The sequence below is a fragment of the Falco rusticolus genome, chromosome 16 (assembly GCF_015220075.1).
Source record: "Falco rusticolus isolate bFalRus1 chromosome 16, bFalRus1.pri, whole genome shotgun sequence".
Lineage (NCBI taxonomy): Eukaryota > Metazoa > Chordata > Aves > Falconiformes > Falconidae > Falco > Falco rusticolus.
Genome location: NC_051202.1, coordinates 2,277,553 through 2,296,309, shown reverse-complemented (window position 1 = coordinate 2,296,309; position 18,757 = coordinate 2,277,553). Strand labels below are relative to the sequence as shown.

The 18,757-nt window shown below is 41.2% G+C and overlaps 1 protein-coding gene across 8 annotated transcripts in view; it reads right to left on the bottom strand.

Annotated features, from left to right (window-relative positions):
• Positions 1-11,912, bottom strand: part of GRAMD1B (GRAM domain containing 1B) — a 102,201-nt gene extending 90,289 nt beyond the window's left edge. For 3 of the 8 annotated variants that reach the window (XM_037409731.1, XM_037409732.1, XM_037409733.1), the window contains exon 1: positions 10,101-11,911. In XM_037409731.1, the coding sequence (XP_037265628.1) occupies positions 10,101-10,462 (362 nt within the window). In that variant the 5' untranslated portion in view covers positions 10,463-11,911. Of the gene's footprint in view, positions 1-10,100 lie in introns of all 8 variants that reach the window. The other 5 variants (XM_037409728.1, XM_037409729.1, XM_037409730.1 and 2 more) reach the window with 4 other exon arrangements.
• Positions 11,913-18,757: the final 6,845 nt, after the last annotated feature.

Below are 18,757 nucleotides of genomic sequence, written 5' to 3'. Positions count from 1 at the left end.
CACAACGAAAATAACTTCAACATTCTGAATATTCAACAGTGCAGCTCTTTAAAAACCCTAAAATCTATACAGCAGTTGAAATGCAGAGCCTATTGTTTTATTTACATTTTTAGTCCATTTTAAGTTGAACTGCTTTTAAGAAGACAACGCTCCTCTGAAATGGTATAGCAAGTCACTAAAGTAGAGATAATATAAGGAGGTCAAAAAAAAGGTATGGTTTGTACTGAAGAGTAACATGGGGGAAAGCTTTTAGATACAGTCATGTCAGTTCTGTATCTGCAGAGAAGGCCAAAAGCTGGTTAAAAATCCCAGAAAATCAACAAATCAAGCTTATGACATTCCAAAGCTCAGCAATAATAAACATGAATTTGGACATGGTTAAATCTTTGGGTGCACAGGCCCAGTGTGCCCCTTTTCTTGTTTCAAAAGATGCTAGACATTACTTTAAGGCTTATACCCTGTGGTTTTTCCTCAATTCTCATGCAAACATTCAGACTTATAAACTTGCTCACTACTTTAAAAACCGATTAAGAGTTTTAAATGCAGGTTAAGCATTAATTTTAACCATTAAATCTTTGAAGAGTCTACTTCCACTGCTCCTCCATCTCACTGCTCCCAAACAATTTACCCAGGTAGCCAAGTACAAAAGAAACATTTTTCTACTGACTGAAAAACAGGCTTTCTGATCACACACACCACCAAATCTTGCTCGAATGTGGAGATAAAAAAAAAAAAATCAACAGTTTTGCACCATGTGCAAGACTTCTGTTTGCTGAAGAAAAAATAAGAGTCAATTATACAGTGGAAGTTTTGTATCATTTAAGAAACAAGTGTATCTTGACAGGTGTATGAAAGAAAACAGATCCTCAAACATCTTCAAAATCAAATTTATATTTGATGTTCTACTTCTCATTTTCTTAATATCAGCTCAATTGCCAGTTCATCTTTCTATCACATCAGAAGACCCAACCACCACAGTTCTACAGAAGAATTACATTCCTAAGAATGCTTATTCTGTTACCTTTCTGTTCTACCACCTGTAATTTGTTACAAGCCTTAAATAGTTTTTACTGACTTCATGGCCCATGTACACACACATATGCTTAGATGAACATTCAGGAGACAGTTACACTAAAGAATCATCTTTTCTAATTCTTGCCAGCTGTCAATCTAGACAGACTGCAGGTACTTTAAAAAAAGTGCAAAACTTGCTTTTTTTTTGTCTTAAATATTTAAAGGCTTCTCTCTCACTTGGTCTTGGGAATTTATGAGCTATAAACTAGATTTTGTCCTATTCTTATCCTCGTGCTTTTTTTATTTTTTAATGTCTCATTTTGTTCTGAGGTTTCAGTCTCTGAATAAGGCAGAACCAAGGTCTCTTATTTTATGCATGAATAGGCTTTTAAAGTTAAAGCAGATCATCTACTAGAAGATAGGTACTTGTCCAGATCTCACAAAGTTCAGACACTCAGGTCAACGTTTGCACACTAGGAGCCTTCTGGGATTTCTATACCCTCTAGATGTGGGTGATAAATCCACTGTGTTTTTATATCTAGAGATGTGTTTGGCATATTTTTATTCAGAGAAAAAATTTTCCAGCAGTGATGCATGAATGAGGCATGCAAAGGAACAGGAAAGAAATGGCTGTTATGGAAATAGAAAATAGAATCAGTTAATGAGTTTGGAGAATTATTCATAAAAATCTGTGTCTTTCAGCAGGCTATTGTTATCCACAGCTATCAAGCAAGGTTATGAAGCTGAGTATTTTGTATTCATTTTGCTTAATTAACCTCTGTATTCATAAGGCTTTGGGTTCAGTATTAAGAATTTCAAAAAGGAAAATAACAGACAACTGACAATCAGGTATACAAATATTATTCAATTGCTTTGAGCAACTGTGCCAACAGATTTTGGAACTAAAAGCTACTAATTATGAGATTTCACAATACACGAGTATTTTCATCAACATAGATTTGGGAACTAATAGATATGCAGTTATAATCAATAGAACAGTGAACATGCATCAAGGTTTCTGTTAAAATTTACAAAGCTTTTTGGCTATTTGAACAACTCAAGAGTTCTTTTCATCCTTACAGCTGCAAGCACAAGGACTTGAGTCTACCTGCCTTAATATATCCCAAAATAATTTGGATATCTGAACAACCGCCGCCAGAAAAAAAAAGTATAGAAGTACTAATATCTGGTGAGAGTTATGGTCACTTCCAAGCTAGCAAAGAAATTACATACATTGTGCCTTTTAAATGGTATTCTTATATTGTCAAAGTCTGTATTATTTTAAGCCAGAATTTTAAGTCTAATAGAATCATAATGAAAACAGAAATTTTAGACAGTGAATTTCATGATGCACAAGTAGTCTTCATTTGAAAACTTTTGCGATAAGTGTTCTTTGCCCGTCTTTCTTTGGTGACATAAACACAGAATAATAAAACCAGACTGAACTTTTAAGACTCAGGTGTGTCAGAAAAGATCCCTCAGTGTTTTCCCACAGGGGCCTTAGAACCTTGTTAAACAGTTTTATCGTTCAGTTTCACCCTCCTGCTTTGCTCATCCTTCCCAGAACACAGCCCCCCTCCTCCGATTTCTCATGAAACAGCAGAAATAGACCTCCCAGTCCCAGCTGCCTAACAGTACCTCATTGTCCTTGGCAAATTAAATTCCTGTCATCAAAAGCTCTATGTTACTATGGTTGCACGGATACGTAAATGACTGTGCCATGACAAATGTCAAGGAACTGTCAGTTGGAGGGGAAGAAGAAAAGAGGGTAAGTGACATGAATCCAGATATCACTGACCTAAGTTCGAAGGGACAACAGTCTCTCTCAGCACAAGGGCTGTCATTTGATAGACCTAAAGCTTTCAGTCTGTGAATTAAAAACCAAGAACACCTTCAGCTACACAGCTTTCCCACAGATGCTGCAAGTTCCCACTCTCAGCACACAAGTGTAAAGTTGTCAGGGGAAACATATCCTTAACACTGAAGGCACCAAGCTAACATCAGGCTTTATTCAAAAAGTTAAGGAGGATTCATGTTCAGCAAACTAGTTGCTGGACTGAGACCAAGCCCTATGGGAGGCAGGTACCACAACATGTCAGGGACCACAGCACCTTTCTGTTCACATAACCCTGCTCCATCTAAGGACTGACTCTGAAGGAGTTTCTCCAAAGCAGCAGGCACCAAGCGCCCTGCTTCTGCACACATTTCACTGAACTTGAGATGAAGATATGGAGAGGCAAGAGGAAAATTTGTACCCAAGCTTATGTAGTGAATCAGTGCAACAAATGGAAGGCAGACTTGGAAGGCGAAATTTCAAATGCCTTTTTTAACCTAGACTTAGAGCATGCACTACCTGGAGCCTCATGTTGGCAGTATTCCTGAGAACCAAAGGGGCAGTCCTACTCCAGACCTTCATATCTTTTTATTAACTCGATTTCATAGATGGGGGGATGTAAAGCAATGTTTACAGTCTAAACCCATTAGTAATGGGCAAAAAAGATAAGGGGAAAAGATAGTTGTGAATATCATGTAGGCCATCACCATAATTAGTACAAATTGTGTCCTTTGCAGTCATATTCAGAATTGGAGAGTCAGCGTGAACCTGTAGTAGTCACCTTCTCTCCCTGCTGGAAAGGCTTACAAGGAGCAGGACAGGCAGGTTTTCTCCTCTCACTGCATTCATTTTACAAATGAAAACATCAACCTTCACAGCTGTCAAGGCAAGCCCTTCCATCAACATAATATTCAACAATGAACAACAGACATCTTGATTTTCAAAACACAATCCAGTGGAAAACAACTGTGGTAACGAACACGATAATTAATAGTTAAATACCACTGACAGGCACAGTGCTGTCTAAGACATGACATTCAGACAGTCCAATGGTAAATATTTGCTGACTAGATAAGATCAACAGCATTTAAATTCCAGGCTGTTTGTAAATTACTCAATTTTGATACTCATGTGACTGATCATCCTAATCCACACAAATACTGAAAGGCAAACGTTTAAAAAGAAAATCAAACTACTGCACAAAGGCAGTAAGATTCAGCCAAAACAAAGATAAAGCTGGTGGGATTCATATTCACTTGGTACATGTTATCATAAAAAAAATGACAAAAACCCTGCAGTTACAGCAAACGGTACATCAGTACTTTTCATAAGAGATACACATGCCTCAAAAAAAAAAAAAAATCAGTTCACTGTAAACAGAAATTAGGTCTTATTTGAACTTGCAGGTTCAAAAAGAAAAACAATTACATTAATAGCTAAGTTGCTACTGAGCCATCGTTCCGGCACTCTCACGTTTCAAATTAAAAAAGATATCATATAAATGGAAGTTTGTGCTTATGGACTTTCCAAAGCTACCAAAAGCAGAGAAAATGGGCTGCTTGAAGAGATCTATGAAAAAAACCTCAAACTTTTCCCATTTTTGCTTTAAAGATGCAAAAGAGTACGTATACCCAACTATGTATTCAAGTCCCAAATTCAATCCACAGGATATTCACACATCACTCACAGTGCTTCCATTTTCTCCAGAAATCAAAGTTTTAAATAGTTTAAAATATTAACAAGGATAGACATTCTAAACACTTGGGACAGTATTAAAACACGTAACAAAATCAGTTGTGCCAACACCTCTCTCCACTTCAAAACACACCACGTTTGACATTTGTCCTCCCAAAAACCTCAGTCAACTCTAGCTACAAGCAGAACATGAGAAAGATGCGACCCATTTGCCTCTTGCATTATGAAATTCCTATGGAGCTGTCAGTTCCTTACAGAAATAAGATTTCAGCAAGAATTTTATCAAAGCTCAAAAAAGCAAAAATGAACCAGCAACCCCAGTATGCACTCATCTACCACTTCCTGCAGCAGCTTGCTCCATTTCTGACAGAGAAGCCCTACTTCCTCTCCTCTGACCTAAAACTGAAACATGTGAGATGTTCACGAACACCAGAGAAATCGAGGACTACAACTTTTATGAAGTTCCTCATTTTGCAGCTTCTTGGAATTGTGTGGCATTAAGTGAATGAAACCTTAATTCACCAAGCCTTTCTAGTCCTCTCTTTAATCACAAGCAGCACAGGGCTTTAACAGTTTTCTGTTCACCAAATATTTTTTCTAAGCATAGTAAATACTGCCACTAATATTATTTAGACAGTCACCTTGGATTGCATTTCCATAACGTGAGGCACTATCGCCTTTAGTTGTGTAGCTGCTGCCTTTTTTAAAAAAAAACAAACAACAAACATTTACCAGTTAATTTCTCCCCCTCTCTTCTGGAAAAGAATCACATCACTATCTCAGGCTTCCACGAGAGCTTTTTCCTCCAGAAAACACCACAACATGTGTAGAAGGAAGATGAATGACACACTGATTTATTTCTAGAAACGTTGAGCTAATTTCGTTTTTAAGGAAAGCAAAAGCACTATGAACTACTTGAAATTAAAGATTCCTTTTTATAAGAAAATTCAAAATATCTAAAATACTTACTGTTAAACAATAATTTTAGCATAAGCTCCGACAAATTGGCAGTTCACTGTTAACTGATGTATCTCACTAGGGTGACCAAGAGACTTAATGAGTAAACTTTTTTCCTAACTATGAAAACAGTTATGTTACCTTTTTCTGCCGCAGGATGTGAACAGTAGCAGTCACAGAGCACATTGCTGAACAGTGCTAAAGATTCTCCTAATGTGTCATGTTTCGTATCATCAGATAGACTATGAATATTTCATCTGTAAAACCTCCATGGTTGTGTCTCCAGCAGCTCAAGAAACTTCCCAGTCCTCAGCACATACCCTTTTCTCTAAGATGATGGAACGCTTCTGATAATATACCTCATTTTTTAACATCTTGCATTAGAGGCATTTTAGGGCATAGGTGAGTCTCTCTCTTTAGCTGAACCTGTCACTTAGGATTTCAGTGTCAAGAGTTTCCAGCAGAAGATCAAACTGAGTACATTCATCTTTAGAAAGGTCACAAGCTACAGCACAATCTATGCCCCACTGATCCAACAAAACCCACCAGTTTTACATTCTTTGGGGCACCAACATTTTGCTTTTCATTATTAACTAGTCTGGATGCTACCATTGACTACACAAATGTTTAGGACAAGCATTAACAGAAGACAAACAGGGTGATCTTTGACAGCTCAAGGGAAAGGGAGCTCTAGGGAAGAGCTGCAGGCATTGGGACACAGCAGCTTCCAGGACCTCCTGCACAAGCAAATTCAGCAAGGAATAACGACGAGTAAGAGATGGGTCAAACATCTTACCATCCTTGGCAGTCTGGCTTCTTTCTTCTCACACTAGGGGAGCGTATTCACATTACCACTAGTACCATCTTTACCCAGTACGAATGTCTGATGGGAAGGTGTTCAAAGAACGGAAGATGTACCCTACTTCACCTATTTCAAATGTACTGGTGCTGAGCATACACACAGTCTAAGTCAGGCAATGGCAGTGCAGGGCTCACCTGTTTACTCCCAGCTTCTTCCAACAGAAGGGCAGAAGCACAGGATATCATTCCAATGCCGATCTTGGGCCAAAAAAAAGAGCAGTCCCTTAAGCCCGAGTGATCTACCCTCTCAGTTCTTGCCTCACACATCAAGCATTACATGCAGCTCCAGAGATTATTAGCAAGAGTGGCTTTAAAGTAGTAAATAATAAATTAAAGCAGATGCATTTTTGATGTGAGACTGTATGTTCATTACATGCATAGCAAAATGCTAATAGATTGTATCCACTAGTCTGCAAGGAAAGAAATATCATCATGGCTTAAAAAATTTGCACACTTTTGCACAGAGTTCATACTTTATAAAGCTGCATCAGGTAAAAAATTTTCATCATCACCTGGGTAGCAAACGATGGAGGAGCTGTCTGCATCCCTTATGAAAATCATCCTATTTATGACGCGTATAGGCCCCCAGAGCATCAAACTTGTAGGTTAGATCATCATGCTTTCGTACAAGGATCAGTTACAAGGAAACTTCTGCCCCTGAGAAATGGCTTCTTCCTGCTCTTTCACCTTGAACAAAACCACATCATAGGCAAGCAAGGCTCTTACATGTCATCTCTGCTGGTTAATGACAAGAAATAAAACAGTCTCTCTTCTGCTCTCACCATCAGCCACCTAACAGCTTTTAGAGAACCAGCAGGTAAACAAACTTTACAATTACCCAGGCTGTTAAAAACTAACCAGTGATACAGAACATTTTGTAGGCTGGAGTTTCCAGATGAAAAAAGCAGCCAGCCTTCACCGGATCTGGAGCATTACAGACAGATTTCGAGTCCTAAAAGCATTTGTTTATTCACTTCGATGCTTACTGTATGCTAATGGTCACAGAGCTATTGCTCTTGCTTAGGGGCATGCAAGCAACACATGCATCACTGGAGTAAGTCAGCTGGTGCACAGTTTGCTCTCAGCTACCAGCTTTCCTTGGAAACCACTGCCATATAAACAGGCAGATATCTGGCCATATAATGAGACTAAAGGTTACCGGACTCAAAAAAAAACCCAAACCAACAACACAGCTTCAAACTGCTTGACAACAACTGAACTGGAAAGAGGGAGTGACTAGAAGCAAACTGCAATCACAGCTCTGGTGGGAACCTCATGCTGATGGCTGCCCCTTTACCAAATGAAATTTGGGAACCCGCATACTTAGTAGCATAGCTGCACTCCCAGCAGATGTTCAGCACACTGACCACACTGGGAATCTCGTTACAATAGTGCTACAATTAACCAGCAGGACAGGTCAAGCATCATCACTGTAGCTCAACCCCCAAGACAGGGCTCAGTGGAAAAGCCACTGGACAAAACGTTTCAGCCTTTACTCTAGTACAGTAGTCCCTGTTGCCCTTAAACAAGTGAAAAGTACAGTGACATCACTAGCACCTCTTACAGCAACATGATAATGAAACAGCAGCAAGAGCGAGCCAGTACTCTAGATGATTAAGTCTAAAGCAGGGGAAGGGAGACAGGCAGTATCTACCCGCTTTGCAGAAAGCCAGCTTTCTACCCAGCTATTTTAGAGCAAGGTTTCATATTCAACAGCCCCGGGGCATAGTAAGGTTTGCCCTACAGCACTAGCTGCTAATCTCTTCCAAATTAATGCCACAAAAACCTTTAGGGTTCATCACTCTTCCTGTGACTAACTCCCCACAGATTCTGCTTTCTCCGAGTTGTTTCCATGCCTGCTGAGTTTTGAAAGCCCAGTGATGACCTCTGCTTTCTGCAAACCCAGAGGCTCAGCAGAAAGCGACTGGCAAACTGGTCCCCCCCACCCCCCCACCATACCCTGGACTAGATAGAGAAAAATTCCATTTGAAAACATCATGTATCCCACTGCAAAAGGGATAGATTTGGAGCATGCTGCATATGAAGAAAGGAGGCAGCATGCTAGCTTTGGTATGCTAATCATCCATCAACCACTTCAGCTTTTTTTCCAGTCACTGCTTCAAAAACATAACTAGAAGAGGTTATGGTAGAAATATCTTAATGATGAATAAGCAGAAAGCTGTCAGCATAGCCATGGAGATATCATGTGTACAAGAACAAACTAAGTTTTCTTATGCATTTGCACCAAAAGAAATGTCTTGGCCTCTGCCTCAAACATATTCACCATCAATAGATTCAAATTAAATCCTTCAGCTGAACAGCCATCTCCTCTCTGTTGAGCTTCAGACATGAACTTTGCAATTCTGACACTTTAGCCTTATGCTATTACAGCATAAGCTAAAACAGCACATGCCTTATGCATTATCTTTCCCATTTTCTATGCTGTAACTGAATCACTACTTGTATCACCACAGCTAAGCGAAAACCAGTTATGTTTCTCAACCAAAGAGATTATTTTCAACGTTAACATTTTGCGAGGGATTATCAAATTCCTGACGGCATGCGTTTATTGATGAAACTTCCCCAAAACTTAATAAAATGACGGACTGACCTTACTAAAAGGGACCTCATGCAAGAAGAGCTCCTACATAATTAGAGCAGGTATTAGCAGAGGAAAAAGCACTGTCCTATAGACACTTAAGCAACACAGCAGTCAGGGAGTTTGCATCTATATCTAGTATGTTGTGCGCAGTAATGGTAAGAGACAAGTTTCCTTTTTTAATGGAAGTGCAGTACATACTTTCAGGCATAAACCCACACATACGCTGCATGGGAGTTGCAAAGCAACAGAAGAAAGATTGGCCCACACTAATCTAGTATAAGGATTTATAATGCATTAATTTATTGGAGAAACCTTTATAGTATCTTGTGTATTTTGGGCCTTCAGGAAAGGTAGATTGTTCCACTCTCCCATTAAGGCTAAACTACACTGCATGTTGTATACCCTGAATTGCACCTGCAGAGGGTTACGTATAAGGTACAGCTTTTTCTTTGTATGGCCACACAATAACTCCCTGGGCATTAATTTTCCTGTGTTGACAAACTCTTGGAGATCTTTAATTACTTGCCCCCTTTTGAGCCAAAGGGCTGAGTGACTTCAAAGTCTGGAAAGCAGTCAAAACCTGAACCCAGTCATCTTGACCTGCAGACCCAGCAACAAGGCTACTTTGTTTTTCTCTTTTCCTCATGTTCTCCCAGTATCAGCTACAGAACAAAAGATTTCAAAGAAGGTCTCAGCAGTGGCAGCAAACATCACACAATAAACACTGACAAAGGCTTGGCATCCTCACTCCCTGTCCTGATAATCCCAGCAAAGAGGTCACCTCCTCTCTCTCAAGTACCTCTTCAGGACACCTTAATAAAGTTAAGTTTTACCACCCATTCTTTCAGAACAGTCTGCCTCACTCAGAAGCAAGATCTTTTCACCGGCTCTGTATTACCTCTAGAAAATACGCAGAGGACCACCAACAAGGTCAGATCCTAGCACTGCCATTTCTAACGTGCCTACTGTTTGCACATAAGGATTAGAACTTTTGGTCTTACCCATTCCAGCCAACAGGTGAGAACGAAGTCCCAAGGAGAAGCGCACCAAGATTTCTAGGGGAACAACAGACCCTACCTACCCATTGTGGACAGGATCTTCTTGGAAACAGCGAAGGGCAAGTGACCAAAAACATACCTGCTCTCACTGTATTCTTTCTTCTCTCTCACACGCAGCCACTTCCGAAGGAGGAAGCGCTTGCGCCGTGGCGAGGCACTGGGTGTGGAGCAGTTGGACCAGGGAGCATCCTCATCACTGGAAGGGGTGATTTCAATGGATGGAAGCTGCAGGTATTCCTTGCTGGAGGAAGGAGAATCCTGGTACCTGCTGGCCTCCAGGCTCTGCTCCTGTACATTCTTCATCCGCCTCATCTTGAAGCGCTTCCTGCGCAGGGTTGGGGTGGACGAACTGGACCAGGCACGGCCACTCTCCACCACCGGCTGCTCTGGGATTTGCAGTGCTGGGAGCTGCAGAGTTTCTGTCATGTTGGCAGCTGGCATCAGATGCCCTTTCTCCTTCTGCTCCCACCCCCCTGGCACACTAGCTCTGATCTCGGTGTAAACCACAACTTGCCTTCCTCCTCCCTCACCCAGTCCAGCACTGCCCTCCCTCTCAAGCAGGAAACCTCATGTTCTTCATGTGCTTTCATTTAACAAACAGCAGGGTGGGGAGGGGATGTTCAGGACAGACATGCTACAAGGGAAGCCAGTTTCAAGTTTCGTTTCACCTTCCCCTCTCTACAAAACAAAGTCCCACCCCTGCCCGGTCTCTCTCAAAGCAGTAGCTTTAGCACCAAGACAAGGGTGGCCAGCTGTGCCTTGGCTCACTTTTGGCTTCCCCCACCACCCCCGGCCCCTCTTTGCCTTCTATCCTCTTTGCCTAATGTTGGCTCGGGAAAGAAATTCTCCTGGGGCTGGCGCTAGGAAACTCAGCTGTGGTCTTCTCAAGAGACGAAGCAAGTATGGAGTGGAGCGGCGTGGAGCTGCAAGGAGGTCAGAAAGAGAAACAAAGAGAGGGAGGGAAGCAACAATACTAGATAAAATCAGGAGAAAGAGTAGGAGGAGCAGCATGTTCTTTTTCTGTAGCGGGTAAGACATACGCAGGCAGCTGTTGCAACTGTAACTGCACTCTTAATCCTAAGAGACAGGGTTTATATTACCAAATACGCTGCGGCTACAAATCAACCAAATGAAAATGGGTAAGACGGGCTAACAGCGTTCGGTAAAAGCCAATTGCACAGGCTGTGCGCTCGTCCCACCCGCCTGCTCAGACAGCCCACCCGTGGCAGCAGGGAGCGAGCAAACTTGGGACTTTCAGCCTTCTGTCACAACCAGGGATCTTTTTGTCCCCGTTGCACTGCTCACAGAGAAGGCAAAGGAGAGGGACTGAGGAGCGGCTGAACAAGCAGATGCAGCAGGTAGCACCAGAACTGGGAGGGTGGTGGGGTTTTTAGCTCAGGTTCACAAGGGTGAAAGCTGATAAAAGGAGTTCTTGGAGGGCAATGCTGCTTCCAAAATGACAGTGGGTGGTGGATGGTGTCAGGTTCAGGAACCAACAAAGACACTACATAGAAACAATCAGACACGCAGAACAGATTTTTAGACCAGGAGAAAGACATACACTACATGGAAGATTCCCAGGCATTTAATACGCTAAGGAAGCTCTACCAAGGGTCAAGCACCAAGAGGAATAGCAGCCTCAGGACAAGCCTTGCAAAATTCTGGTAATGAAACCAAATTAGGAAAAAACAGTGTGACACATTCCCCATTAAGATCCCCTGAATTTCACTGAATGCTCCTGAATGAAGCTGTATTTTCAGGTGGAAAAGTGACACAGAACTTAAATTCTCTAAGGGTGCGGCTAAAATTCAGCTGTGTGAATTTCAAGCATGCTGTCAGAAAAAACCCCCACATACCTAAATCAACCCAACACAGCCTTCATTTTCATTGCTCAACTGCCTGAACCTTTTAGAGTATTAGTTTCATGTTAGAAAATATTTGTCAACCCAAATGAAAATAGTTTTTCTTGCGTAGACTGCCTCAGGTTTTTTTGAAAATAAATTTCACAAGAACTTTGAATATCAAAACATGCCATCTAGGACATGAATAACTAAACATGTCAGAAAAGGAAGATTCATAACAGCAGGAAAAAGGAGGAAGGAACCATTTCAATAGTATGTGGTGGTTTTCTTTTTTTAATCCTCAGTTGCTATGTTCTACTTTGTTGTACTGTCCTTTTTGCTCTGCTAATCCTCTAAGAAAATAGCTTGAGCAACCCCTTCAAATCAGTTTCTGGAGTTCCTGTCACTTTGGTATCTACGCATCAGCTGCACGCACACACACACAGTCAGAATGCCTTCTACAAACACCTACTTAAAGAAATAAAGTCAAATAAAACACCTTCCCCCCCCCCCCCCCCCAAGTCTTAGAGACAAAAGTCGACAGACAAAACACCAATATCCATATTTGAAGACTTGCCTGGGTAGCTGCCATCATCTCTGCCTCTCAAGGGCTGACACCTTTTCTTCCTCCTCTGCGGTAGGAAGAAACCTCAACCCAAGCATTTCAGCCACCCGTTGCCATGATTTCTGTCACACCCATTCAGGAACTACCTGTACATAATGTTACCGGCTACCTGTTTAAAACAGAAAATTAACTTTCATCTTCTTCCCGTGACATCTGGGAATCAAACCCCCATGCTATCATTCCTAAATTTTAACCAAGAGTGAGTATGTGCAACTGTGGGGGAAGGGATGAGTAGCCCTTTGGGGACTATCATAACTAAGTTCTGCTGCATGTATTAATGAGCTTGATCTCCTGTGGAATCTTTTAGCAACTAGACAGGATTCTCATTTAATTGCAGAAGCAAGTGCAAATATTCTTATTTGTTTGCACTTCTGCAGGCTTTCTTTAGTAATAAATTGCACAGTGGATATTGCAAACCCTCCAAGTCCCCACAGACATTATCTAATTAATCAACAAGAGATTCATACTACATTGCTCTGGGCAACAGTCACATTTGGCAATCATTTTCTTGGACAAGGAAAAACTGGCCCTTTCACCAGTCTGCTTTTTGTTGCTTGCCATGGCCATCCCAGGACAATTTCTTCACCCTCAGCCTCCTCTCACTGAACACTAGTGGAACTCACTTCAGCAAGACAGGGGATCCTTTCCCACCCCCTTCATGCACACAAAACTGAAATTAATTCTCAGGCTGTGCCACGAGAATCCTTCCACTTAGGACAGGGTACAATGCAGGGGGACTATCCCTTTAATTCCAAGTACTTCACCGATTAGTAAGCCACACTTATTTGCTCTCCAACATTCTCGGCACATTTTTATTTTGGAGACAGGATGCCCACCACCTGTCTGATGCTCTTAGGAAAAAAAAAAAAAAAAAAAAAAAGCAGCAGCAATGTAACAAGAGAGACAGCTCAAACACCTGACCCACAAAGTGAAAAATACCAGCCATGATCAAGCACTATTTCTGTACAAATTGCGACAGTACAATTTGACTGCTTCCATGCGAGCCTGTGTGTTGCTAGATCCCTGTTTAATGACTACCCTTGCAGTTTAAGGATCTGCCTAGATGGATTTACTAAAGCAGCAAATTGTTGCCAGTGCTTCAGGTTGATCAACAACCTCTCTGCCTTTCTCCCACTGAAACATTCTGGGGTTTCCAGTACCCTCACAAGAGGGCTTATGGACTAAGCAAGAGGAAAGAAAAACCCCTTCCCTGAATGAAGACACGAGCTAATGCCAACCCAGATTCTTTGGCAGTTCTTTCCATAATAGCTTTCCCATGTGTTTAAGGGACAGCAAAATGTCATCCCTGGTAAATGAACAGAGGTAGATGGCACTGAAAGAAAACAATTTATTAATTAAAAGCCGTTATTTTTAAATACAGGAAATAGATACAACTTATTCAGAAAACTAAGAGTCACTCATATGCACAACAGCTAGCTACAGAAGCTCTGTCAGTTCGGGCAAGGAGATTGCCGCCCTCACAGACTTGAAGAAATTCAAGCCGTGGCTTCCCAAACTCCCCCTTCGTTCAACGGCACGGTTCACTTGCTTTCCTTTCTGCGGACACGGTCCAAAGTGGCTGCTTCGGCATGAGAAACGTGCCATGCCTACACACAGCAGCCTCTGCTAGGTCAAACCCCTGATTTTTCAGATCCCAGAACTTGTATGTTTCTTTTGTCTGTGAAAATTCTGGAGTTATTTTGTGAGTTTAGGTGAAAAACTGATACATTTATCTGCCCGTACTTTTGCATTCCAACGGCCTTCTGCAAGAACAGTCATTTTATCCTTGGTACTGGAACACTTCCTGACGCTAGGTCTTCAGCCATCCTTCAGTCCTCACATGTTAAATTAGAATGAGGTCTATTACAATGTGACATATGATGACTTGTGGATACATGTAAGGGGCATGTATTGGCTGACCATTGTTACTTCCCTACGGATCTGTCCCTTTAAATCACATGCTACCAGCCAGCAGTTGCTATCATTTGAACACACACAGTCAATTTTTTTTTTTTTTTTTGGATATGTGATACTGGATACCTGCACGTGTTGTTCTGTGAAACCCAAGGACTATGTTACAAGACAGATGACAAATTTCACAGGCTACAGGGCAAGAAATATCAGCAACAGGCTGATACTCCAGTGTAACACAAAGCAAGATGGAGGCAATCCTGCGGTCATGCATTCCCCAATTCTTCCCTGCTCAGTACAGTATTTATTCAGCACTGCCCACAACCTCTTCCAGAAGCAGCCCAGTTCAGAAAGCAGTCTTGCACATTGTTTAATGACCACAAATCCTGACTGTTTGGGTTCAGCACTGTCTCAGCACCTCTTCCTTCATCTCCCAAAAACACGCTGTGAAGGAACATAAACATGTTCTTACCCCAAAGGACTCAGAATGTCTCTTCCAGCCCACCTGACCAAATAGAACAGAGAACACTTTTGGCTGTAGTTTGAATAAAAATAATTAAAAGTGCTTTCAATGAAGTCTCCAGTCAGTGAGAAATCAGCTTTTGGATAAATTACATAAACTGGCCTCTGGCAGAAGATTTTAACATGTCTGATATCTTGGTCAATAATTATTGGCCTCTGAATTAAAATACAGGCATATACGTACTTACAGCCTACACGTGCTATATGCATTACAGAAGGTTACACAATCCAAAAGCTAGGAGTGGTAACTCAACTCCTTCCAGAATCACACCACTCATCACCAACAGTGTGAATAAAAACATGGGACAGAAAGGGGCTGCAGTAGGCTGAGCCCCATTGTGTCCAATCTCTTACCAAGACCAAACAGCACTTGTGGAATTTATGTTTCTTACTTATTAGCCACGGGCCATTTTAACAACACTTGAAAAGGCCAATTCCAAAAGGGCTTTCTGCTTAGAGATTAACCTATAATCTGTTTGTCTTCCCTTCCAAAGAAGTAATTCTCATGTCAGCAATAATCATTAAAGACTTCAGTCTGAATTCTTACTAACAGAGTACCACACTTGACTAGGCATTTAAATTTTGGCCTCATACATAGTAGCTATCCCCAGATTCTTCAGATACCATCAGAATTCCAGAAATTGTCAAGCATCATTCAAATAGCCCAGCACATTACATATTTTTTCAGCATTAGGACAATACTTTCACAGTTAATTTCTTCAGCTAGTGCTCTTCCTCCAAATTGAAGGGGACAGCTGAGCCAAAGATAGCAAAACAAATTAGATAGTGTCATGACTTTGCAATAATTATTAATCAGAAGATGGCAGCAGAGCAAAGGTTCCAGGACCTTTTTCCCAGCTTGTACTTTCTTTACAGTTTAGAACTCAAGTGAATTATTTGACATTGTCTATTTACACTGCTCAAGACTCTCACTTGAGCATCAGAAAGGGAAGTTTGTTTCTTCTTATAAATCTAATGGAGGGGATCTAGGGTAGATCAATTAAAATCGGTCCCTCACAAAACACAGAGCTACCTGTTAAAATGAATTTCCATAGGAGCCTGGCATTTGGTTTGCACTATATACATTATGCATGAAGAAGCAAGGGGATTCTCTCCAAATTCCTTGGAGTCCCTCTACCTGTGCAGCACTTGCCTAACGCGTCACAGCTCACAGTACACACCATTAACCACAGAGAACAAGCTTAAGTACAAAAGGTCTCCGAACAGTACATTCTTCCCTATCCAGCTAAAATATCTACTTCCCTAGCTCAGGTCAGTCAAGTTTGCTGCATTTAACCTAAACCTGCACAGAGAAACCATGCATACCAGCTGAAGGGCCCCAAGCACACTGGAAAAAACTTCACTATTTGGGAAGATAAAACCCACTGCCTACACAGCTGTGAAACTTAGTTCTCATTAAAATTTTTAATATGCTTAAATTTTATCCGCCCCAAGAGCGGCAAAATTAAGATTAAAATAAATTCTTGCTTCCTTCTGCTAAACCACATGCAAGAAGCAGAGAGCTCGATTCCAAATCACACCCTCACAAGTGTTCAGCATAGCAGTAATTAGGCCTTGTAGCGTTTGTGAGCAACCCAGCCAATACTCACTCAAGCACAAGGGGCTAAAGTCAGACTCTCGACCAAGAGCGGGGGTGAACAAAGAGGTTCTGCACTGCTCACCAGAAGATAATTCTTCTCCCAGGTTCACACATACATAGTCTCACAGGTATTGCAACGGACACACCTACCCTCTGAAAAAAACCCAAACATTTTGGTTTACTGTGATATGTTCATCACAAAACAGTTTCAGTAAAAGCTTAACTCTTTCCCATCTTCAGTTTAGCCACCAAAAATTAGGCAAGTGGCTTAAGTCCCAGCACAATGCTTTTGGAATTAGCATCAATTGTGGGTTTTGGACAAATAACTGAAACAGCCCCTTTCCCTCCAATACCAAAAATCAGCACCTAGCAGACAATTCTGAAGAAAAGCACAATATCTACATAGAAAGCATGAAGAAACTTCCACAGATCAAAATCCCCTCTGAAGCAAGCACAGACCTCAAAATACAAGCTGTTACTGGTTGAGGGGGGGGGGGGGGCGGGGCAAGAGGCAATATAACACAATTCATAAGGACAAGGCAAAGTACAACAACAGCAACATTTTGGTATTTACTTCCATTCTGCACCTGAACAAAACAAAAAAACTTTTTAACAAAATTAAAAAAGAAGGAATGACATTTTGTTAAAGAATACCCTACAGTCCAGTGGCTGAGGCTCTCAAGATCAGTAATTTTCTTCTCATTCAAGGAACATGCAGCTAATTACTTGTACAAAAAGCAGTCAGTCTGGAAAAGGATGGCTTTTCCTAATGAAAACAGCTTAGGGACATGAATCTCAAATGCCTACAACACATGTGGTGCCCTTCCCATAAGCAGGGGTTCTGTAGATCTGTTTCCCACCTGGGCCGTTGTTTTATCTCAGAAAGGAAAACACCAAATGCTTTGGCAAGTACTATACTGTCCTTTCTAGGATGGCCAGACTCAAATTAAATTTCTATCTGGCTAAAAGCAGCGATTCCCAGCTCATGATTGATACAGGAAATACAGGAATCTAGAACTACACCTAAAGAGAATGAATGATACTGTTACCCATAGATCATTTTTTCGTATCAACAGCACGGTTGGAAGTAGAAGTTTTAAGTATTTCTGCTTTCTATCTTATATTTAGGACAACTAAAACCAATTCTGAAATATTGTCATCTCCTCCCATATTTCTTTATGGAATAGCAAGAAGCAGAATATTTCTTCATCCAACAAAAATACTGAGGAAAGGAATGCCTTCCAAAAAAAGATTGTCTTGTCTTATTCTGCAAAAGGCTAAATGGAAACCACCAAAACTAGCTCTGAACTCCCAAGAGCCACTAAAATGACAGTAGAACAGAAAAGGTTCTTTCCTGTGATTAGTAAATTTTATAATAAGCCTATAGAAATTGTTTTATAAATACTGTTCCTGCCCATCACCTCAATTATCCACAACTGCAGCAGCAAGGCTGACAGAGCCCATTCTTTCAACTAGGCAAATGCCTGAAGACAACTGCCATTTTTCTTCATGATCTGGGCACACGCTATTTGGGAAATATTTCATGGACAATTGAAAAAACATCTCCTCCAGCTGGCTTTGCCATTCACACTTACAATGCTGCACTTGCTGCAATGAAAATGAAGCCAGCCACGTGCATTTCTTCCTCCCTAGCACATACTCAACATACACATATCATATGATACAGACACAACTCTCCCGATTGATGTGCATTACATGCCATAAATGTGAGGCATTAAATATGCACAGACTATAAAACTCGTACCCATGTTTCTTGTTTGCATAACAGAGCACATATCAGTAGGTCGAGATTATGGTAAACGAGCACGGAAGAGCTCAGATCACAAAGTACAGTCACATGCAGCATCACCAAGTACGCGCCACATTTGTAATGTATAACCAGAATGCATTGGCTATGCCCCTCAGGCAGAAGTTTTATCCAAGTATGCATGCATAGGTGTGAAACCACTGATAAATACCTCTGCAACACACCAAGGAGTGTAGCAGATCCTGTATATCTTAGAAATAGTCGTTACAGCTATTGCCCAAATGTGACAAACGCCACCCTCCTAGTCACATCATCCCAGCAGCAATCTGTCACTACATTTTCATTTACTAAGGCCAGCGATGTCTTTGCTGCAACACAGTATGTTACGCTGCTAATATAGGTTATAAATAAGCTAAATATACATACACACAATTTCAAGTGCCACAGAATCTCTCACTGACCTAGTTCC